Genomic DNA, 26,120 nt, shown 5'->3' with positions numbered 1-26,120 from the left:
GAGAGAAAATTGTGGTATGATTGCATTAATTGAGAGTTGCGTATGAGGGTCAGAGAGCGTATATGTACATATAATGTTTTGTAAACTAAGGTTGAGAATAATTTAGAAAAGCACAGGCAGACGAGCCGATTTAGAAATATTTCCCTGTTCTTTTAATTCATTTCATATTGCTTTTATTATTATATGGGAAATGTTGTAAACTTTGATATACAGAATATTTAATTGAGTTTTTGCCTTCGAAAAATGTAACATTAAAATATCAATATTATTTAAATTCTCACTATAATCTGTCACTATCCGATTGTATTGATCTAAGAAATTATTAAAATATTTATGAATATCTGTTTATATTCGCTTAACGTTAAAAATTTGATGTATATAACGGATTTAGCAGTATATTTCTATAGTATATCATATATTTATAAATACAAAATATATAACAAACATAAATGAGCCTATTCTAATTGCTAAAAACGTTTAATATATTTCAGTTTAATTTATAAATATGTAAAAGAAAAGAAATCAAATGCGTCTATTTCTTCCATTTCAAGAGCTTTATAACTATTTACAATCAAAGATAAAATTTGAATAAAGAATTTATTTAATTTAGTTTATTATAAATAATTATACCCTTACGGGACCTTATAATTTAGGTCAGAAACTTAAAACTCTGTGAAAGAGTCATTTCCCACCCTATAAATCATATATATTCCTGATTAGTATCAAAATCCGGGTCGATCTAGCCATCTCAGGCAGAAAACAAAATTTCAAAATTTTTTCAAAATTTTACAATCGGTTACATCGTTTAATTTGTCAAAAAATGTACTAAAATTTCTATATTTTAAAATTTTTAAATTAAGTATGCAGATTTTTAAACCCAATAAAAACTAACACAGAAAAGTTTTCCGAATTAAAATAATGTTTTTTTGGCTTAGTTATGAGTTTTTTAAACTTTGATTTGTCGAAAAAATTGTCATATAAAAATATTGATAAATATCAATTCAAAGAATGTGAATATTTTGATCTTAAATATGATAAATTTCCAAATTAATCCTTTTAATTTCTGGCAGCTTCATTTTATTTTTGATCTACAATTAAATGGGTTTATAGACTATAGTGGTTTTTAAACCCCTATTGACTTGTTTAAGTTCTTTTTTTTTCCGTGCCAACAGGTCGTATACGCACCCCTTAAATCTCGACGTCAGAAAGTTTCACTCATCGCAATGAGCTTCAAAATCAAGCGTTTAATTTTAGTCAAAGCTTTTAAGCTTTTTAGCAAAGGTAGTAGGTTTAGATAAAGCTGATATTTTGGGCTTAGCTAATAGCTTTCCGCGATTGAAAGTCCAATATCCCTCCCTTTTAAAATCCCGCCATTAATTAAGTCTTTTTCTTGGTTTATTTATAAGATGACATTTACGCATATAGTATGGACAAGAGTTTTAATTAATTATTATTACTAATAACTTATGATAGGGAATTCTCAAAAAAAAAACATCGTTATATTAATTAATAATATTATTATATCTATGACTAATGTGGCCATTATACAGTCCCTTTTGCCGCGTGCGTGAGTATGTGGTGTGGCCTCAGTACGTATGAGCAATATTATTGCCTAGACATTTGACTATATAATAGCTATAAGTGCGAACACTGGCCCTCTATTTTTTATTTTTTGTAATGGGAAGTCTGGCAGTGGTACAGTGGTACACGCTGTACTCTGGGGGCCAGTGTTTACTGTAACTAATGGATGACGATCGCGTAACTTAACTTGATTCAAGCCTAACTACATTTGATATTTTGTCAGATTTTACTTTTTGATATTATTTAATTTCTGCCCGAAGCTACATATAACGCACTTTCTCTATGGAAGCTCTCTCTCTCTCTTGATACTCCTTTTTGATAATTTATCCTAGACGGAGGACTCGTAGATGACAATTTGCAGGACCTTGGGCTTGTTGTTCTGCGCCTCCTTGACCTCCTTCAATATGGCATTGGTAATGGCCTCCAGTGCGGCAATATCAGGACTATGATCGCTCTTTTTGTTGCTATTCCATTTGGGCATGGAAACCTGAGGGATTTTTGATTTTGTATTTAATTTATTAAATTTATAATTCATATTTATTAATTACTTTACCGTCAGCACTTTCTGCAAAGCGGTGTAGTCAAGACCCGTGCCTGCAGTTTCGCCCAGACGTCGCAAGGTCTCTGCCATGGGTCCGGACAGTTCCTGGATGGGTAAAGTTAATTAAGTATATAAAATTTATTATATTATATTTATCAATTTTTAAATTACCTGCAGCTTGGCCCAACTGGTGGCATATTGCCGTCTCACCAACTCAATTATGGTGGAGGTCAATGCCAGGCCAATGAGAATATACAAAGTGCAGAGCAACATGTAGTTAGGTTTCTCTGTTAAAATAAGATATTAAAGATTAATAATATATTTTTTTTAATTTCTATATTTCCCATAACATACTTGGCACCAGATCTCCAAAGCCTATAGTTGTCATTGTTATAAAACAAAAGTAAAAGCCATCAAAGAAGGTCCAATCGTCTTCCCAGAGTAAAAGAAGGCCAGCTCCGGCGGCTAAATAAACACCCAGGAAGCCCACAGCCAGAATGGCATAGAACCAGGTTTTTCCTATAAAATTTGTGAATTTTGGTTTGGCTGCAAAAATAAAATAAATTAAATCACATTTATTACAAGTTTTAATAACAGTTTTTAAATAATAATAACAAGCACTAAAGCAAAGCCTAAGAGTATATACATGAAATACATATGTATATATACAAAGAAATACAAATACGTATATAAAAATCATATTTTATTAATTATTAATGATTTTTTATTAATATGATATTGTAATAGCAGCAAATAGCTTACTCTTGCCCTCTCTCTCTGTATGCCTCTGCCTCTCGCTCTCTTTCTTACTCACAATAACATTTGGTATGCCTGCCTCCCTCTGTTGCAGCGCTCTAGAGATGCTCTATCTCTCTCTGTTGCAGCTACAGAGGTAGCTCATTCCCTCTCGCTCTCTTTCTCTGTTCTCTTGACTCGGGAAGTATAAATAGAGGTGCTTCGATCGCCGCGACCTCAGTCTGTCCTAGGGGTACCTAGTGTTAACATCGATGGTGATAGTGAAAGTGATCACCCTTCAACCTCAAAAATATGACGTGGCCAATGGAATGCATCCGGATCGCAAAGAAGAAGCACACTTTAATGAATCCATACCATACGATGATACCTACTAATTGAAGTCGCCAAGAATATAACTCTACACCGGAAGGAAATGAGCGGTAAGTCTTAACCATGATAATTATATCTTATATATATTATATCTCTCTCTCTTATATATTATATCATATATGTTTATAGAAGTGGAATCAAGCCTAGGTCTAGAATTTGATGTGTTAGCTATGCATTTTATAATTTCAGTCATATAAAGTATTATATTCTTGATAAGCATAAATCCGATAATAAATTAATCAGCATGTCCGTCCGTCTGTCCGTCCGTCTGATCGTCCGTCTGTCTTTTACACTTTTGCTACATTATGATAAGGTTTTCAATATCGCAATCAATAAGGAATACAACATATGTGTGAACAAAACATTAACAGCATTTTTCAAATATTTGTAAAAATGTCAAAAAATCATCAAATTTTAAATTTCTGAAATATTAAAGCTCAATAGCCTAGTATCCTAATAAAAGCCAACACAAAGAGCCCTCCCGAATTGAGATTAACGCATCTTTGGTTTAGTTATGATCGATTTTGAACCCATGATCCTATCAGAAACTGGGAGGGGATAAACCTTTCAGCTTCTTGTAGTTGTTTTCCTTTTCTTGTTATTATTTATTATTTAAAAATTAACTACTTACTGGGCATATGTTTGCCAAAGACAGACACGGCAGTGGCAAACAATCGACCCCAATCCGCAATCACAGTGAGTGTAAATGGGATTCCAATGAGGGCGAAGCAAATGCAAAATACCCGACCACCGGTGGTCACTGGCACAATATTGCCATAGCCTATGAAATAACAAATATATGTATTAATTAATTAATATATTATATTTAATATATAACCCACCTATGGTGGTTAACACAGTCGATGAGAAGAACACAGCTTGCAGGATGCTCCAGCGCTCATATGGCTCTGGGAAGTCTTTGTCGACGACTATTAAAAGGCCGCCTTCTGCCGCCTGCTGAACGGCCTATGGAAATTACAAAAATGATTTCAGATGACTCCAATAATATATAGAACATAATGGTAATATCTAGAATCTAAACTCAATACCCACCACCTCGTACTTAGCCAGCTCAAAGGATAACAGCTCTCTCAGATTATGCACTTCGGTATTATTTAACACGGAATCCATAAAACGTTCCCTGTTTGTCTTGACCACATCCTTTAAATGGGATAAACGTTCCACTTCGGCAGGACGTTCAAGGTGGCGAAATATCTGTAAGAAAAAATGGGGATAAAGTTATAACAAAAATTAAGAAAGGGAAAATTTTTTTTTGGTAAGATGAAATTTAAAAACATTTGCAGTTTAGGTTGTGAAAATATTATTTTTATTTTTACCAACGAGGGGCCTACTCCTATTAAATTATTTTTAAGGGATAAAATTAAGCGAATTTTACACTAAATTTGGAACTTTGAACCAGTTTCAGACACTCTTTAGGAGATTTAATATTCATAGTATTCAAAAACCACTTAGTATTGATATATTATAAATGTAGAAATCTTGAAGTGAATTCTTGAATTCGTGTATTCAAAATTTTTATAAATTTCACAGCATAACCCTCTGCTAGGGTATACTAATTTTAATCAGCTGTTGATTTGTGAAAGTAAATACTTCTCAATGGTTTGTCTGAAATTCCATTCAGAAATATTAAAACAAAATAAATCATTAATGGTAATTAACTAAAACTCAACAATGGGCTGGCTGTGTATCATCAAAAAATTTCCCCAAAATTCATTTCTGCAATTCCTACGGCTTTTTAAAAAATCATTTTCTTAATTATCCTTTTTTTTGTTTGATGTTTCACGTTTTTCTTGTGTGAGAGAGAACAAACGTAAAATCAAATATTCATTCAATTTCTCACACATCATCAGGGAAATTTGTTTAACTTGTAGTACGCTCATCATCTTGTTGTTTTTGTTATAAAAATAGTTTGCACAAATTGGTTTTTGGATTTTATTATTGTTTTTTTTTTTTTTTTTTTGCGAACATCAAAAATGGCAAAGGCAAAAACAAAGCAGAGCCAGAGAGCGTGTTAAGAAAAAGGCGAATGAGATTTTTTTTTGATTTTCAATTGAAATGTGTCAGACAATTTTTCTTTTTCACACACTCACACACATGGAATGGGAAAAGATATATGGACAGTCTGAAGTGAGTCTTGGAGTGTTTTCCCCTTTTGACAAAGTTGCAATAAGCTTTAAAATTCCCCGCACGTTCCAGACTCGACTTTCCCTCTCGGTTTTTCCTGATTAATTGATTTGTTCAGTTGCTTAACATTTAGTTTCCTTCAAATTCCCCAATTGGGCATTTTGTCTAATTAGTTCCGTCGCCAAAGTTCTGTTTTCCTCGAATCGAATCGAATCCCCTGACACTTTAAAGGCGACAACTGGTCTAACTCATGACGTGTCCAGCAAAAGGATACAAGGAGACATATCCTGTAATTTGGTCCCTCGAATCACAAACTCATCCACAAATCGCACTTACAGCTACTAAAAAGTTTGCTTCCGTCTGGGTTTTATTTCTGTGCTGGCGCATAAATTATAATTATTATTGGACATGGGATGATGGCTGGCTAACTCGGTCAAAACCAGGGGGGTTCCCCTGAGTTATGATAAGGCAGGAGAATGATGCAGAGGAAGGTTCGTTCCTTTGGGATAATTACAAAACGGACAAGACAAACAATTGTTGTTCGATAACTGAGTGTTTTTTTTAGACATGGGAATTTAAAATAATTTAAAAGCTTTCTAAAAGGGATTAAGAATAGGATTTAGGGATTTAGTTTACCATTTAAAATACTCTACAACAATATTATTTAATTATAGATTTGCTATTTAACTGAGCTTTATAATTAAATATTTAAATTTTACTTAAATTAGGCAACCAATATCTCTTTATCTAGATCTAGATCCCAGTTTACCATTTAAAATACTCTACAAAAAAATAATTGAAAGGTAAATCTATTATTTAACTGAATATAATATCTCATTTACTCATACTAGGGGACTAATATCTCTTTAGGGATCTAGTTCACCATTCAAATTATTAAACAAATAATTGAAAGGTAAATCTATTTCTATTTCTAATTTAACCTCATTATTCCGTATTTAATTTTCTTTTTATTTGGTCATTAATTTCCTTATCTCTTTATTTAATACACCTTTTTAAAAATTATTATTTCAGTGTTATCAAAGAGTTCCAAGGAACAGAAAGGTGCGTTATTCTCTAAGCCAAAATTTATGACAAACGACCTGGTCCGCCAGTTTTGGCCATTAAAATCACCGTTTTGCAAAGTGACTTCCTTTTTTTTGTACCCACGTAAGAAACTCTTTGGCAAAAGTCGGCTTATGGCACTTGTCACTATGTCGACCCGTTTTGCACACCATAAATCACACACAGCGCTAGAGCTAGAGTGCTGCCCCTCCTAGGACTTTTATAACCCTAACTCCCCCCCTTATATCCTTGGTAAGTATCCCCCTTTGACCACACCGGCGGAGTGGCAACATGTGCGGCAATTAACGCACGACATGTGGAAATAATGGAGTGGCCCCCACCTGACTTATTTCTATGGTGTTGTGGTAAAAAAAAAAAATTCTTATTTTTATATTCATATTTCTAGGTATATATGAAGGTACATATATGAAGGACACATATGATTTTAAGCAAGGGTGCCCAGTTACCCCTAAAATCATGGGTTACAATAATGTGAAATCGATCATAATTAAACCAAAAATGCATTAATTTTAATTAAGAAAGCTTTACTCTATTGGTTTCTTATTAGGACACTAGCTTATTGGGCTTTAATATTTAATAAATAAAATTTTCTATTTATTTGTGACAATTTTAATGATTACAAAAATTTGAAAAACTCATTTAAATATTTTGTTGAATTTTTTGTTCAAATGTTTTATTTGCTATTGGTTAAGATTTAAATTGTAAATAGAAATATATATATATGACTTGTATACCTCCAGGAACACCTAAAATATCTGTGTTCTATATATAACATTAAATCAATATTTTTATATGCTCATTTTGTCTATCAAAGTTTCTCAAATATAATAACTAAGCCAAAAGTGTATTAATTTCAAATTGGATAGTTTTTTTGTGTTAGTTTTTAAAGGGTTAACAAATCTGCAAATTAAGTTTCAGAATTAAAAAAAAATTAAATGTTAAAATTTGACACTTTTAACGATGTAGCCCCTTATAAAATTTTCAAAAAATTAAAAAAAGTCATTTTTCTTCAGACATGACTAGATTGATTCGGTTTTTCGTGCTGATCAAGATTTATAGGGTGGGAAATGACTCCTTCACTGTGGTTTAAGCTTCTGACTGAAATTATAATACCCTGTAAGGGTATAAAAATAGCTCTTAGTGTCATAAACCTTAGCTCTTAGTGTCATAAAACGTATTTCGGTGTGACGTGTGTCAGGTTAAATCCCCGGAAATCAGACTGAACCTAATCCACATAGACATTAAGCTACGCCGGAAGTCCAAGTTCCCAGTCCAGTTCCCCTATCCTGCTGCACCTATTTTTTGTTTTGTTTTTTATTCTTTTTTGTTTATAATAACCACAGCTGACCCGAACAATTTCTCTTCATTACAATAGGGTGGGGGAAAAAATTAGAAATAAAAAAACAGAGAGGAAAAAATCCCAGTTCCCAAGCTCCAGCTGCTGTTGCTAAAATAATAATGATGTTCGCGCCCATTTAGAGGGTGATAATTCATTTCCGCTGCGAGCTCCCCAAAAAGCAGGCTATGGTCAGTAAACAAACCGCAGACAGAATGGCAACCAAAGCAGCTAGCCGGAACAAGGTCATGGATTGATATAGACATTCCATTTTGGATGAAGGACATCCCTCTAGCTGGACTAGAGTTATGGCCCAATGTTGTCCCGAGACGAATAAAAAACCAAAGCTAATCTTTGCGAGAAGTCATAAAAAAAATAGGAGAAATAGATCGAATAATTTATGGAAGAAGAGGAGGGAACAATATATCAGGATCAGAATTGAGTTCAGGAATTGAGCTATATAACAAGATGGGAGTACAAAAGTAGGATTTTTATAAAGTATTTATTTGGAAAAATCGATCTATTTGAAAAATCTATCTATTGAATAATTTATATTTACAGAGCAAAATTAGAGATGTATTTCATTACAAAGAAAAAAAACCATGGAGATACTTCAATATATTTTTATACTATAAATTCATTTATAATAGAAATATTTATGGGGAAATATTCTTCAAATTAAAACTAATTAAAATTGCTAAAACCTTATATATTAAGCCAGTATATTTTTAAGTATTCGTTTAAAACTGACATAATAAAATAAATAAATATAAATTACTATATTATAACTTAGTTATTGAAGAATCATACAAAGACTCTATTGAAAAAATTATAATTACAGAGCAAAATGTAACATACATTTTAAAATCCAAAGAAAATACTGAAGATATTTATAGATATTTTTATACCATGCCTATATTTTTTATATTTATTCTAGAAACAATCTAAAGATTAATAGAAAAATGGTAAAACCCTTAATATAATATTAATGCAGTATTTTTTTCAGTTCTTGTACATAAAGATAATATTATGAATACCCTATATTATCTTCTCTATATTATCTATATTATGAACGAATATAATATAGATATACGATTTAGTAAGCTATATATATATCCAATATTATAATAGATTAAGCTATATACATATATTTAATATTTAAATATACCAAGCTATATATATGTATTTTATATTATCTATTTCAAAAACAACCAAATCACGTTTTTTAAATCAAGTTCTTAATATTTCTCTCTCAATAATCTGCAGTTACTTAAGCATAAATCACCTTGTAAAAGTAAATATTAAAAAAAAAAGGAAATGCGCTGGATCCTTATGCATAATAAATATAAATTGATATTATTATTTATTGAAAATTAGGTCGGCAAATGACCTGCCTACCTATCAGAGAATCCTGGCCCAAAGCCCATACGCAACAGCAGCAAAAAAATAAGTGAAAGCCGAAAGGGAGAAAGTTTTCTGGGGAGTCCTGCCAAAACGGAAGCCTCGTGTAAATGCGAAAATGGCCAAAAGGCATCCGCTGGGCGCCCCTTCAATCTTAAATATTATTATTTCACTTTCCCCAACCAAAAGTATTTGTTTATGGCAAAAGGGAAAAAGGGAAAAGCGTTCTGTCGTGCGCGTTTAAAACAAAACAAGCAAAAAAAATGACTGCGGGTGGGCCCCGAACTTTGGTTTGTTGATTTTATGATTTTATGAGCTTATGATTTGATATCAAAATTGAACATAATTCCCACAACCCAACTGGTTGCTGCATAAATCGCTGTCAGTTCATTAAGTTTTGATTATTTATTGAGTGCTCTTTCCTCTCCCTCTCTCTTCGGCAATAAAAACCGAACTGTTTCGAGGGCCGTTTAGCTGGAATATCTATTGTAAAATTTAATGACTGAACCTGCCAAGTGATTTGATGTTATGGTGAGGAAAACTCACGAGATCTGTGCTTTTTAAAACTCTAACGTATTTATTAATTGATTATATTATATAAGGGAAGGAGAGGGAAAAATAACAAGGGTTTAGGGTTCTTTTCCTTGAGTTTAAAGTCATTCTAGAGGTCTTAAAAAATGGTATTTAAAGTAGACTTATTTTGAAGGACATATACCTCTTAAATATATATATTTATAGTATATTTTTGTATAAATAAAAATAAGCATCTAAAAAATATTTAAATTTAAAATAAAGCTAAGGTTTTGGTGACTTAGGAGAAGCCTGACTTCCAGTCAGAAAACTCTCATATTTTCTTTAAAACAACATCTTCTTTAAGACCACCATTTATCGCATTAAACCCAAAAGCTTCTGTTTATGATTTATCAGATCATTATATATATATTTTTTTTTATCAAAATATCCCTTCACCCTTCAGCAAACTCCATAGCAATCACAGCAAGAGACATGGTCATAACAATTGGACTTGAAGAAATCCCATTTCAAGTCTCCCTCCCTCCGTGACGTTGACACACAGAAAAGGCGATGAAGAAGGCCCAATTATAAGCATAAATATAAACGCTTAAAGGCATTTTATTATGGCCAGAAAAGCTCAGCACAGCAGCCCAATGACTAGGAGGAGGACCACCCATGGTTGGCCACTCCATTCGCACTTTTCGGCACTTGACATATTTATGCGTAATTATTATTATTATGGCCAAGGCCGAGCAAAAGAAGCACACGAAAATATGGCACAGTTGAAAATATAAATGATACAAAAGAAACAAAAACAAATGAAATGGACATGGGAATGGGAATGGGACGAAAATCAAATTAAAATTCAACGAAATGATAATGCCGAGAGGGGTCGAAGCCCCACCTGCGGCTAATTAACCAATTTTGGGGCACAAAAGCGTCCAGTAAGTGCCATTCCCGGAGCGCCTTTTGGATGTTCGCATTATGCTAATATGCCCAACCCAAACCACGAAAAGAAACACACACATCACCCACTACATACTACCCATAGACACCATGGGTCGGGCATAGGCACCTCCAGCGGATTCAGCACGGGTTTGCCTTGGTTTTTCCCCACGGACCCGAAACCCCAAAGATTGCTATCATTATATCGAGTCTAGGGTCTAGAGCTTGGAGTCTAGACTGCGGCAACGCCTCTGTGGTTGTGATTGCCAGGACTTTTGCCACATACGGAACCTGGGACAGGAATAGGAAATCATCCACGATTGGACTTAAACTAGGTATTTTTCCCTTTAACTGTGCCAAATATAGGAGTCATGCCAAGGGGAATATTGCTATAAAATCGACTCTGAATATATGTTTCTTTACGTTTAGCCTTCTAACATACTTGAAAGTACTATTTTACGAATTTAAATCGGGGAATAAAACACCAAGCAAGCAGGAAATAATCATTTAGGTATTAATATTATCTTAGTTTAGATTTATGATTGGACTTAAACTAGGTATTTCATTTTAATTGTGCCAAATACAGGATAAATGCCAAGGAAAATATAGATATAAAATTGACTTTGAATTTATATTTCTTTAAAGCTAAGCAGGTATAGCCTTATTACATTCTTAAAAATATTATTTTAAGTATTTAAATCGGGGAATAAAACACCTGGAAGAAAATATTATAAATAAGCAAGCAGAATATAACGAAATATATTATATTAATATATTATATGTTATATTATATTATATTATATAATATTATATTATATTATAATTTATTATATTATATTATATTATATTATATATTATATATATTTTATTTCGTTATAATTTATTCTACTTTCGATATAGTATGTAATAAATCCCTCTGTACTCTTTGCCAAAGAAGTGGAGTTTTTGAAAAGCTATTCTTTTCCTTTCCAAAACTTTAAAATACTTAAAAATTTGTTAAACTTTTTACTTTCAATGCAATAATTTAATTTAAATAAATTGTTATATACCAAAAACAGTATAAATAAATCAAATTTAAATGTAAAAAAAAAATATATATATAGAATTACTTTAAGTGTAGTAAAACTAAATGTAACAAATTCAAGAAAGAAAAGTGCCGCTGACCTGACTCCTGAGTCCGCAAAATCAAGACTTTCCCTCACGTGAAAAATCATAACAAATTCGCTAAAGCAATCAGGGCAGTAATACACACACCACACACACCGCATAAACACACATATAACACCGTCCTTTTTTGGCGTGTCCATTGGCACGTGACAAGTCACTGGGACACAACAAAAAGTATAAAAAAATAATCAGAGGTGGGGAGGTGCCTTGGTGATTTGCATGCCACGACGACAACAAATCAGCTGTTAAAGCTGACATTACGCACAAACGCACAACACTTGCCCCCGCCTGGTATGCCCGGTGTGTGTGTGTGTGTGTGTATTTGATGTGTGTGAGCCAAACATGGCATTTCCGAGGGCGGAAAGCGGAGAAAAAAAAGATTACGCCCGTCGAAGAGAGTCTTAAGATTGCGTGCCGCATGGCATCTTATAATGGCGATGGTAGGAGGCTGGCGATATGTAAATATCGAGGTCAAGCGATAGTTTTTCTAGGAGCTAATAAATAAAATAAAATAAATAACAAATTAATTACTTAAAATTTAATGTTCTTTTATCATCATCATATCTTCATTACAAATCTAAATGAACTTTGAGAATATAGAAAAGATTTTGTAGTTTAAAAATAATCACTTATCTTAAGGCATTGATAAATATACATAAAGAATAAATTCTCATTTAATTTATTTATTTATTAAGTACTATACATAAGTTTATATGCGCTTAAAAGGTGCCTAAATGTTGTTACTTTGAAAAACTTACAAATTTACTTTACATTTTGATACCATAAATATTTTATTGACTAATTTTTTATAGGTTTTAATGGGATTTGTAAAATCTGATATATATAAACATATATTTATATATATTTCTTCATAATTTAATTCATAAAACACTCCTCTCTATCGGACTTTGCGTGCTAAATCTGAAAGATTCTTAGAAAACAAGAAAGTACTAGTTGAGTTGTTTAAAAATTGGGGATTTCCATATAATGAAATCATGAATAAATTATGAGTCACGGGTTGCCAAAACAGAGATTTTCCCCTATTTCAATTTTCCAAGCTGCTTAGCAAATATTAATTTCCCAACGAACTTAACTCAATGACTTCGCTATTTTCCTACTAATCTCTGGCACAAAAACCCTTGAGTTCTCAAGTGTCTTAATGAGCTTTGAAAATGATTATTCAAAAATAATTAGGTATTATGAGGTAAACAGCTAGGAAACAGCCAAGGAAACATAGTTTTTTCTTTAATTATAAGGTGGCAATTAGTGGTAACAAACCCTCCTCATAGACCAAAACTTTTTGGCAGCTGTTTATGACCAGGCTGCTAAGGTGTTAACTTTTGATTGACACTGTGTTGTGGCCAGCTGCCGGATGGATTTGTTGGCTAAATGAGATGGCTGTTCTTGCCAAGTTTGTGTGTGTTTTTCTCCTGTTTTTTTGGCTTGGCTTGATTTTTGTTAATTTCATTTTCAATTTTTATATCGATGGCATCATTTTGGGACAAGTGGCAAGTCAAAACCATGAAACTGATAGCTAGGGGACAAAAAAATAATCGCATTAGTCGAGCGACAGATGGTTAAATAAGGTCTTTGTCTGGCTGAGATCTCTTTAAATGGACATATACCTAATTTGGTAGATTTTTCAAGAGTTTGTGAGCAATAAAAAATGCTAAATATGAAACATAATACTTATTCTTTGAAAAAACATAATAATAATCATAACTTATGCATGTAGATTTAAACATATTTAATAATACCCTTATATTTCCATGAAATAAGTCTTAAAATATTAAATAAACTTTGAAGATCTTAGGTTAATACTTCACAGACATGTTATATATATTTATCTTAAGCAGAACTTCTACCAACAATTTCTATAACCATTTTAATCGACTTCTTTAACTTTGAAACCCCTTCACCCTTTCCCTAATCGAAACTGAATGCATTTTGTGTGAGTGTTAAATTGTCCTATTGTTTACCGCTTGTCGCTTTTCGTTTCATGGAAAATATGTGGAAAAATATGCCAAGTCAAGCTAGGGTAAAACTTTTGCATCAACATCCAATACCCTCGTCACACGCTGCGTATGCGTAATATGTGCATTAAACGCTTACTTCCAACAGAAACACACAAAATACACACACTTTACACACACACAGTAGGAGCAGCAAATCATCATCAATCAATGCCATTTTGACAGGCACAACTTTTGCACGCTATTTTAGCATGTCGTTGATTTTTGTGGTTGAAAATGTTTGAATATTAGATATAATAAGCAAACTATTAAATATTAGTTAGATACAAAGTTGATAAAAAGAGATACAAGGCTTACAATATACTGGAGTTTATATAAATCAAATAATTATTAATAAATAACTAAAAACAAAGGTCAAACAGAGCAAAGTTCAACTGATAATCTGCCTGCGAAAAATTAGCAAACAGTAATTACAATTCCCAACTTGTTCTGATTAAATCTTAGACATGTTTTGAGCTGCTACGTAATAGTAAGTCACTACCGCGATACTAAAATAAAATTCTCTTAGTATTATGGCAAATAAATTTATTATTTTCATTGGTTAAGTTGCTACATAAATATTATTAAGCAGTTAACTTCGGAAAGCCAAAGTTTGTATACCCTTGAAATTTGCAATTTGAAATCATATCTTCATTGTTTTTAATTTGGAACGCTTTTCTGTGCTAACTTTTATTGGGTAAACCTAACAGAATATTTAACTAAAAATGTATAAAAGTATAATGTTTATATCTTAATTTAAATATATAACTTTTGAAAATTTTAATGATGCAACTTCTTATAAAATTAAACAAAAAATGGTTAGCTATTTTGTTTGTTGAATTTTAGCTGCAAAATTGTGTATTCAATATCTTAATTAATATTAAGTAACTAAAATATTAAATAACATTAACAAGAAATAATTCATCATTCATTAACTTCCCCCACTACATTTTTTAAAATCCCTTTTGAGTAAATAAATTTTTAAATCCCCCTGGGGATTCCCATCAGGAATTTACTCTGATTTCTTAAAATATATGTATATTTTAGCATTGACTTTGGTTTGCGTGTCTAAAACTCTCTGTTTTTGTTACCTGAAAAAAAAACAAATCAAAAAAAAAAAAAAACAATCAAAACCGCGTCGATGCTTGAGTATGGGGTTGGTTAAATTGGCAGCACCTTTTGGGTTAAGAGAGAGGGGCGCTCAGGGGTTAATGGAGATTGAGGATTGGATTTCGGATTGAGATCCAAAGGGGACTTTCGGATTTTGGCTTAGTGCACGTGCAGCACGCAAAGGCGCCAGAATGGGCCAAAATGCTGACCGAGTTCTACTTCGTCCTTAGTTTTATTTTTTGGTTCTTTGTTTTCATTTCTCTAGCTTTTTTGGACTCCTTGCTACTTTGGCGTTGCTTTCTGGTAATTGCTGCGGTGGAATTTTTGGTGAAAGTGTTTTGTAGGGTATTTTGGGAGTAGTTTTACTATTGCAAAGAGAAAGGAATGCATTAAAATGTATTGCATATTAAGATTATATATTATAATATTTTATTTATATTAAAAGATTATTTTTTATATCTTTAGACATTTAAATGCAATAGCCCTCAGAAATGTGTATATCTGAGTTTGAAATGAATTTTAATTTAATACTGTTAGGAAATAAATACTAATTTAACTTAAACAAGTTTTTGTTGAAAATGAAAGGTGACATAATATTGAAAAAGCTGTTAAAATGTTATGGGAGTAGTCTTATTTTTAAGAAGATTAAGGAATGCATTCAAATATATTATATAGTAATAATATATTAAGATATCTTGGGACATATTTATGCTGTAGCCTTAGGATATATTTATAAATTAGGTTAAAATTAATTCAAAACTAATACTAATTGAAATGTAACAAGTTTTGGGAACAAATTAAAGTTAATAAAAATTATGAATGTGTCTTGTTGAGATATATTTTACTATCTATTTGAATTAAATGTAAGTAATGTTTAAGAAAGATTTTTCCTCAATAATATCCCTATATTTCAAAGTTTTATATGCCTAATAATTTCTACATTTAGAAAGAGCATTTCTAGTTCACCCGGGAAACCCCCGTTTCTCTTTTTTTCTTGTGGCTTACCACAAGAACATTCCCTCTTCCCCCCTTTTCAATTATGCTAATATGACGTCGAACGCTTTGTTATGAGCAACTTCCTACAAGGAGGAGAAATCCAAACACAAACACAAACACAAACACCTTAAAGAATAAAATCAACATATATATATTACTTTTTTGAAATAACAATAACAATTGCAAATGCAACCTTGACATGGCATAAAAAAAGTTCACATTGCAACCTGTTTAACCCCACAATAATTTGTAATAACATAAAGGTTTGTTGCTAAGCAAATAAATAAATCACTTTGGTTTATTATTTTAAAAATTGATAATAAATTGTTTGAAATTATTAATGCCTCCGCGTTATTTGTATGCGCAATTTGTTTTGGCAGCGGCAACATCAGGCGGCAACATCAACATTGGCAACAACAATCATCATCATAATTATAGTGCGATTCCGCAAATAGTTTACAAATGATTTTCAATTTATTTGTTTCCATGAGCTGAGGCGCGCCCGGATCCAATCCAAACACAGAATTCTTCAAATTTATTTAGCTGCGCACGGTTAAAGATAGAAAAGAACGTGGAATATGTTTCAGACTTTTGTATTGTAGCATAAAAAAAGACCATCAAAAAATCACGCATACGCATATTACTCATACGCCGCCTGGGACCAAAAAAAAATTAAAAAAAATAAATACAAAAGCCAAAACGACGTGAGAAAGACGAGTAAAAAAGCAAACAATATGAAAAACAAGAAGTGATCGTATTTAAAAACAAAGAGGGGAAAAAGAGAAGGGGGAATTCTCTCTTTTGTGGCTGTAAATAATTGTTGTTATTGTCAAAAAATAAAAAAAAGAGAGGCGTCACCTCTGAAAAGCGTGGGCAAGTCCATGGAAATAAACATAAAAAAATTCCAAAAAGAACACAAAAGCATTTAAATGGTAAATAAATATGGGAGGAAAACTCGAATATAGGCCAGCAGCCAAGAAAATTCCAATATAGTATAAAATTATGGACAAGAAAAAATATTTTTAAACATGTATTTTTATAAACTATAAATCGTAGCTGTCCATATAATATCAACTACCAATACTTATTCTCTACATCTGTTTTTTTAATGATTATTTCCTAAACACTTTAATAATACACAACAAAAATGATTGATTGATCACATACATATTCTTTGGCTTTTGGAAAAGTTCAAACAATCAATTTTTTGACCCTCAGTTTATCGCACTTTTTGAAGTTCATAAAATTCCAACAAGCTTTGCAGATTTATTGGCGGCACGTAAAAATATATTTAAAACAGAAAAATCATAAATTCCAACATGTAAACAAACAATTAAAAGTAAAAACTGATAAGTGGAATAAACCAACTGGCTGGGACATTAACGATTGATTGATTGAGGCTTTCAGCAAATTGCCGAGCATTTGGGTTAACTGCCCCCCCATGCACTTTGCGACCCGAATTTGTGAAATGGAAAACATATAGTATACTGATTTAATCTATATATATTTTGATATTTATATATAGATGTACAATACGAAAAAGAGCTTTCCCGATGAGTCAGTTTGGTATTCTTTTGCTTGTATACTCTTACTGAGGGTATTATAGTTTTGGATTTGAATGAAGATGATTATGAATATCTATTATAAATATGATTAGCATCAACAGGGGAGTCGATTTAGCTATGACCTTCTGCCTGTGTTTAGTGGAACTATTTTTAGGATATCTTTATTTTTAGGTATCTTAATTAGGGGTGTATTTTAATAAGAAAAATAGGAAAATTTATAGATAATATATACGTGGATAATCATAAATATCAAACATATCGTGAACTGCATTTTAAATATCGAAAGATACCGCTTTTAATGATTTTCGATAGTATTAGAAAGTACCGTTGTGTGTTTTATACCTCCGTTTATATATAGGTTTTTTCTACTATTCTAAGGTATTTATTCTTAATTTTATTAATATCAATATGACTATATCATAGAAGCACTCATGAAAAAAGTATATATATTTATCCACCAAGTGTATAAAATCTTCGGTTTCCCTTTGAGTTAGTTTTCTTTCTTGTCATTCATATTTTAAGCGGGGACACGCGACGCCAGAGTCTGGAATTGGGGGAGGCTATAAATTCATTCCACATAAATCTGTCCGATTCCTGTCACCTGCCTGTCCGCACATAATTTGTTAATAATTTCACGCCACTTCCACTTGCCCACCCACTTGAGGAACGTCGGCTGTATTTATTTTTCTTGGCCGCCAGCCAGCGAAAATATATCGAAATGACCAGAAATAATTTGTATCTTGTCTCTGGCCATTTGGCGACATATGTAAAAAATTAAGAAAACAAAAACAAAAATCAAGAAAAGACAAAAGGAGGCCCGATTTTCAATTGTTGTCATTGGGTTGGGTGTTAAATTGTTTCTTCAAACTGATTTTATGACTTGCAATCTATTTGATTTGAGACCTTTTCCTCCAAGTTATAAATTGAAATGTGCACTAAGCTAAATGGTTGAGGGATATGTAAGTTAAGGAAATATATATTATAATATAAAGAACACCAGAATAATTTAGTTTAGACTGTTAGCATTAGTATTATAAATATATAAAGTATATAATAAAATATTCTACATGGTAAAGTATATCTTAAGCAGAACTATCTCTCATAGAAATCCCAAAAGTCATACCAAACACTCTTTATAAAGATATATCTTTCACATAATCTATACCCCTATTTCCCCCAGTGTATCTCAGGGTCAGTTACCCTTGATTTGTATGCCTCCTGCGTGGCTGCATTGATGACCCCTTGGAACTTTACTGCGCCACCTCGATAATACACTTAAACACTTTGGCCAAAAGTTGCCATGATTCGATTCGATTCGACTCCTTCACAGATTGAATGAGTCTCTGTGACTGGCATCTTAGCCGTTTGACTTCCCATTCTCCCAGCAATTTTCTCGCATTTCCTTTTTTTTTTTTTTTTTGTTATCTTGGGGATTTACGGTGTGGAGAAGCAAGGCGATGGGTTACATGATTGGAATTTTGCACAACAAAATACAAAAAAAAAAGAAATATAAACAAGAACAGAATGCGAAACTGTAGAGAGACAAAATGTTGCATAGCTCGGGGCGCTGGAGCGAGTAATGGGTTCATTAGCAAACCAAAATAGAAGTGAATTCTTGCCGACAATTGTCTCAACTCTTACCGTTTTGTGGTAAAAGGTTTGGCTCTGACATCACTCTATAAAGTTGCTGGGGGTTAACCAGGCATTAAACATTACTGGTTGTATAAAAAAAGGGGATACAAACTAAACTTGTTGTGTTATAAAAACAAAATAACTTTTAGACTGAACCAACCTTCTAAGGGAAATCATAGTAAAAGCAAAATGAAAGTATATACAATAAATTAAAAACAAAAATTAAATTTCATGTATAGAAAAATATCTCTTTTATGGATATTACGAAAAAAAAAAAATATTAAATCAGTTTGTTATATTTATATTTAGACCGTAATAGCAATTTGTAAAACATCTTTATAAAATCATTATCAGGAGAAAGAATACCCTTCCAGTTTTAAATTTATTTATAGGATTTATAGGAAATCGACCCTTACTAAGCGTAAAATATTGTCATTTTTGAATCGATATTTATTAATATTTTAGTTTGACAATTTTTAAGACAAATATAAGTTTAAAAAACTAACATAAAAAAAGCTAAAAATGCATTAATTTTATTTCGGAAATCGTTCCTATATTAGTTATTAATTGGTTTATAAATCTGCACACTCAATTTAAATTACAAATTTTAGAAATTTTTGAAAATTTTGACCATGTAACCCCTTATAACATTTTTAATTAATTTCGAAAAAAAAATAAATTTCTAACATACATGACTAAATTGATTCGGCCTTTGATGCTGATCAGCAATATATATGATTTAAAAGGTTGGAAATGAGTCCTTCCTTGCGTTTTAAGCTTATGACTTAAATTATTTTACTCTGGATTGGTATCATTGAATATAAAATCTATTTAAATTTATATAAACATTTTTAATACATTTTCATAATAATCAATAATTTTTCATGTTCCTAAAAATATAAACTTGACTCTTGTTTATTAATTTAAACCTTTTATTTTATACATATATAACACACTGATGTGACATTGGATCGTTGCCCTAAGAATATGTCAAGATATTTGCTTAATGTGAGCCTGACGTGATTTTCCTCACACACACACACACACACATGCCTTGCCATTTTCCTTAACTTTTCCCCCATTGTCTTCCTGTTGCAAACATCCGCGGATTGGAAATGCGAAAAAGCGTTTACTAGGCCGTGCCTAGTTCCTGTTCCTTATATCACTTCTTTGTGCTTTTATTTTTATTTGTGTTGTTTTGTTTTTTTGGTTTTGGATTCCATTCAGGGCCAAGAAGCAATTGGCCTTGATATGAAAAATCATGTCTGGGCAGGCTTGGATGGGTCAGTTAATCAGATAACATATATATATATATATATATATATATACCATATATATATATACCACATAGAAATGGTAAGAAAACTAGGCCGGGTTGACTGTGTTTAATTGGTTATTTTGTTGCTGGCCAACAGCTTAATTCTCTTCGACCCTTGGACAACTTTTGACAAAGTGAAATTTTTCACCCAAGCTTAGGGAAAATGGTGGAAATGGGGGGAAAACACACGCACACATGAGTGAAGTGAATCGATGACGCCCTCAAGTATGCTACAAAATGCTAATTAAAATGATTTATAGCCACTCCACACATCCTTCCTTTTACTGGCCATATGGGAAAGCGAGGCTGTACTTCCCCTAAATTGAGCTGTTGCCCCCCTTTTTTTCGACTCCCCTGGGTAGTAGGGGGGTTGGCTTAATTAATAAATATACTTGCCCGTGACATTGCTGTCTTTGAAGAGGAAACGACAACAGACCATAAAATAGATAAATGCCAAATTCCGACATGGCAAGTTCGTCAACAAAAGCAATTACAACTTTGTGTTTTATGCTCTCAACCCAAATTGATTTCAACTTAAAGCGGTTTATCTTGAGTTTAATCTTTTTTCGTTTAAATAAAAAGTAACAAAAAGGTGACGACTGGAGAGCCGGTGAGCTCTGTATAGAAAGTTGGAAGCTTAAATACTTCTAACTTTTTCATTTATGCCCTTGAAGTTTATTTAATTTAAACTGAATACTATACTTATATGAAGTGTTTGCTGATCAGTATAATTAGCGAAATCAATCTAGTCCGTCTGTCCGTTTATAGGAAAACTATTTAGTCTTTTATTTTGCCAGCAAACTTTTCTTAAAACGAATCTCAGAAAAATGCGGAAGGAGTTCTAAAAGTTTTTTGTCGCTGGTCAAGTGACACAAACAGATTTCCGCAGCAGCAAAAAAAAAAATGGGAGAAAGCTAAAGAAGAGATTTACTAGACTATGAGATACCCAGTAGTCAGATTACAAGATTATTTCATTCGGTTCACCCTGGTTTTAATATATTATTTTACTTATATGGTCTTCCCTTTTCTGTTATAAACTTTATTTATTTATTTCCCTTATTTATTTAATGCACAAACAAACTATAAAACCTTATATCCTATGAATACAGGGTATTCAAAAGGAAGAAAATCGGTAGAAAAATAGAAAACTTGAAATGCCATGTGATATGCTGATATGGACAGTTCCGTTCATGTTTCAAGTTTCATTTCCGCTTCACTTGGCAGCAGCTGGACATTTAGAGGTGGGTTAAAGAGTGAGCACAAGGGTTAAGGGAACACAAAATGGTATTGAAAAAATTAAATTGCAAATCAAAAATCATGTAATCCATGAGAGTGTCTGACTTTTTATTTAAATTGCTTGAACTATGCTTGAATATATTACTTATAAAAATATATAATAAAGATTATTGCAAGATTTCTCAAAAAATCACACAGGGAACTTTATATAAATAATTATATGAGCATGAAAATATAAAATTATTATTATTTAACTTAAACAACAAAGAAAAGGGCCTGGAGAGAATGTTTAATATGATTACTATAATTACAAACAATATATTTAAAAACTTGCATATCCCAAAAGCCTATATAGCGAACTTTAAATACAATAAAAATACAAATTTTCCGCTCTGAGTCTATGGAGGATAAAAAAAGATTTTGTGTTTGATGAAGGCCCCCTGAAAATGGAATCTTCTTGCCAATGAAAATTTGAAACGAATTTGATGCGCCGTTTAAGTGAGAAGTTCGCATAATTGGCCAACATGTGGTGTGGCATGAGTGTGTGTTTTGTGGCCAAAAGAGATTGAAGGGTCAGAGAAATCCCGTCCAGATCAAGGCGGGGGGAGGGAGGAACGATTCTTGGGAACATCGAAATGAATGCGAATGTGTGGCCTGATTAATGCATGGCTTTTGTTGCCAGAAATCTGCGCAAATGGCCAGATATATATATCCAATGAGGTGTTGATAGGGTTGGCGTTATGTCGAGGGGAGATAAAGGGGCGAGTCGGGGAGGACAGTATGATATAGTCCAGAATCCAGGAATTTAAAGGCATCTTATGAATCATTCGGTTGCCAAGGGAAGTCTATGGAAATAAACATAAATTATGATTGGCACTATTCAAGAGCTACATAGGTTCGTCCTTCGAAACTTAGAGTGCTTAAATTACTTTTAATTGGGCAATTAGAATTAAATACTTAAGAAAATCGCAGAGAAACTTATGTACTATTCCTTTAATATTAAATCTTAACATGCTGAGTAATTCAATGTGCAAGCATCATCAATACTTTATGTAGTAACATTTAATATCATTAAGCAAATGGATATCCATAAAACATTTCTTTAATATTCCAATTTATTTTTATTTTCCTCCAGTCATTCTGTTATTAATATTACATGCCATAAGACATAAGAATATATGAATTTAATTATATATTTCTTCACAACATGGATAAAGCTCTCACATTTAGGTTTATCAATAAGCAATGAGCATTAAATAAATCACATAATAAAATTAACTCACATTTTTATTGCTATAATCTCCACTGCCTTGCATATAATTTATTATATTATTTGTTAGACAGGAGAATTTAAAAATCAATTAATATTATTATATATAAAACAAGCCTCTGTGTATTATAAAAAATAAAGATGCAGCCTTTAAAATGCCTTACAATTTCCCGAACTTTACTATTTTAGTTATTATAAAAGCATTAGTATAATGAAAAATATATACATACATCATTTTAGTGGCAAAACTTTGATTTAAATAATTAACTTACAATTAAATTCATAAGGTATTTCTAACGTAAGGAATAATGAAGAATAGTAAAGTAAAGTGTAGAATGAGAGCTGCTTATTTAATGTTTAAATTCTTTCGTATTATAATTTTATGTTCAATCCAAACAATGTTATTTATAGATAAACCTTGTATAGATAACTCAGTATCTCCAGCTTGCAGATCTAGAGCACCCCCTGAAAGGTTTTAATATAATCTATACATTGCATTTTAAAGATATAAGAAGCCAAGAATCAGCTAATTAGTAATTATTAAAGGCTATTTAAAACTGAAATTCTATATCTAATTCGAAATTTACTTCTTTAAGTCTGATATCAGCCATTTAGTAATTTTCTCGAGACCATTAATAGGCTTTTTTTTATCCCTTGCCCGCCTACACCTCTAGACTCTAGACTCTAAATGTATTAAGTGTGGGTGTCTTGTGTCTACGATTCCCAGTGGTAATTGTTAGTGCCTGAAGAAATTGAGAGGCACTACTATATAACAAATACCTTGCCGTCACGACACTTGACCATATGTCAAATCGTGGGACACATCAATTAGAGGCACCTCCTCCTAGCATCGGAGCTGCAGCTATTTTGCAACCAGAAGGACAACTGACGGCATCAATTCCAAATTCCGACTAGGCCAGTTTGCGGTGTTATGAATATATATACATATATATATATATAAATTTTTTTTCTCCTAATTTGCAATTCGGTTTTGGTTTTTTTTTTTTGGCTAAAAACGACGACGTCATTGGCGAAATTGTAAATGTTTAGACAAGGCCTAACGTCGCTCGGCCAAATCCCTGGGACCCTCTATCGTTCCCACGGTCACACATGGTTCCACCTCCACCTCCGCCTCATCCTCCGCCTCCTCCTCCAGCGCATGATGCAGATGCTCTGCCACCCCAACCCCTCCTCCCATCTACATCCCCATCCTTAGCCACCCTTCCATATTTTCCGTCTGGATGTGCAATTGCAATTAGGAAAGAAAAAATGCAGGGGGTGCAAGGCGGTGCACTTAAATGTACAAAATAGTTTTATGACTTAATTTTTGAGCTAATTTTTAGTATTTTCACTGCAATACATTTGTGTTGTGTTTGCTTTGGTTTTTATTTTTATTCCTGTACAGTAAACATTCTCAAAACGCAAACTAATAAGCTAATTATAATTGTATTAATTATTTAGAAAGAAAAGTAAATGTTTTTTTATAGAATTCGGAATTTAAAACTATCAATTTGGCTTAAAAAAAATAGTTTGAGAGTGTATTTTATTTATTTACTATATTATTATGAATTTTAAAATGATAATTTTGATTACTTTAGAGCATTAATTGTATATAACCTTATGGTTGGAGTATAATATTTTATTTCTTTACTTTCAATTAAGATTGTTATTTAATAAAAAGAGTTTAGAGTTTCGTAAAATTAAAAAAAGGAAATAAGATGTATTTATTTACCATTTAATTTAGACTTTTAAAATGAAGATGACTTTAAGGTAAAATATCCTTTAATTACCTTTCAACATAATAAAGATAATTCCTTTATAAATTGTTTACATTTTAAATTTCATTAAAATAATGGGGAAATGTTTTTTATTTACCTATGATTTTATTTAGATTTTTTTTTTTAAATGGTAATTTATCTCCTTTTGTTATAAAAACATTGAAAAGATTTTTACCCTTATAGGGTTATTGTAATTTCAGTAAGAAGCTTAAAAACAAGTGAAGAAGTAATTTCCGACCCCATAAATCATATCATATATATTATTGATCAGCATTAAAAGCCGAATCGATCTAGTTATGTCTGATTGAAATTTTTTTTTTTCAAAAATTTGCAACATTTTTTAAGAAGTTACATCGTCAAAATTGTCATAAATTCATAAAAAAAAATTTAAAAATTTGAAACCTTAAACTTTTTTTACAGATTTGTTAACCTAATAAAAACTAGCATTGAGTAGCTTTCCGAATTAAAATGAATAAATTTTTGGCTACGTTATGATTGATGATCAAATTTTGGTTGCCCAAAGTTAGCTTATTTTTTTTATATTTAAAAAATCGTATTAATTAATTATCCCTTGTGATTGTGCACTGTACTTATGTGTGTATTCTGCTATCTCTTTTTCTCCCTCAACTGATCTAACGCTCGCCAACAAACAAATCATTTTGCATGTTCGACGCAGCCACAAAAACAAAAAAAAAAAAACTTTATAAATATAAAAAAGATCGAAGACCGAAGACGGGGGAAAAAAATAATAATATCAGAAATAATTAAATATTTGTTTAGTTATGTTCGGGTCTAGTGGATAACACGTTTTTACCAGGCCGCCCACGCCGCAGTAGATGGACAGCGAGACGAGCAATCCGATGTGATTGAGGGCCGACTTCCACTTGACCGACTGCCAGCAGGCGGTGTTCCGCCTCCGTCCGCCGGCCATGCCCCCCGCCTCGGCGGCATCCACACGGCGGTCCAGGTGCTTGAGCTTCTCCAGCAGCTCGGTGCTGGCCTCATCCTGGGAGTCGTACTCCTTCACGGTCACCTTCTTGATGGGCATTTCTCTATCAATCGCAATTCACGCTCGTTTCTATTCACTTTTTATTTTTAATATAATTACAATTAAATTTTCATATTGCATTTGGGGCTTTAGGGACCGAGCCCTCTTTGCGTCTGCGAGTCAAACATTTTCCGGCCCACGACAATTCGGCAAAATTATTCAAAATTAATTCGCACACGCGCCAAACGACCTGACACACAGGTCCCAGGAGCCAGCCTGAGGGAGAACGACCGCCAAACAACAAGTCAAAGTTGCGACTGTTGTGACTGCGGTCGCTCATGCCTCCAAGCAGCCATTTCCGCACGGCAGGGTGGCCAC

General features: G+C 32.3%; 1 protein-coding gene across 1 annotated transcript; it reads right to left on the bottom strand.

The window, feature by feature from the left end:
• Nucleotides 1-1,379: 1,379 nt before the first annotated feature.
• On the bottom strand, nt 1,380-26,063 carry LOC110183234 (TWiK family of potassium channels protein 7). Its single transcript, XM_020951450.2, has 8 exons — nt 25,569-26,063; nt 4,301-4,462; nt 4,090-4,213; nt 3,879-4,028; nt 2,477-2,668; nt 2,294-2,409; nt 2,135-2,227; nt 1,380-2,068 (listed from the first exon to the last, which is right to left on the bottom strand). The coding sequence occupies exons 1-8, from the start codon at nt 25,800-25,802 to the stop codon at nt 1,910-1,912; spliced, it is 1,230 nt and encodes a 409-aa protein (XP_020807109.1). The 5' UTR covers nt 25,803-26,063; the 3' UTR covers nt 1,380-1,909.
• Nucleotides 26,064-26,120: the final 57 nt, after the last annotated feature.

The sequence above is a fragment of the Drosophila serrata genome, unplaced genomic scaffold, assembly GCF_035046125.1.
Source record: "Drosophila serrata isolate PLE 108 unplaced genomic scaffold, ASM3504612v1 contig_362, whole genome shotgun sequence".
In the NCBI taxonomy this organism is placed as follows: domain Eukaryota; kingdom Metazoa; phylum Arthropoda; class Insecta; order Diptera; family Drosophilidae; genus Drosophila; species Drosophila serrata.
This window is presented reverse-complemented; position numbering and strand designations above follow the sequence as displayed.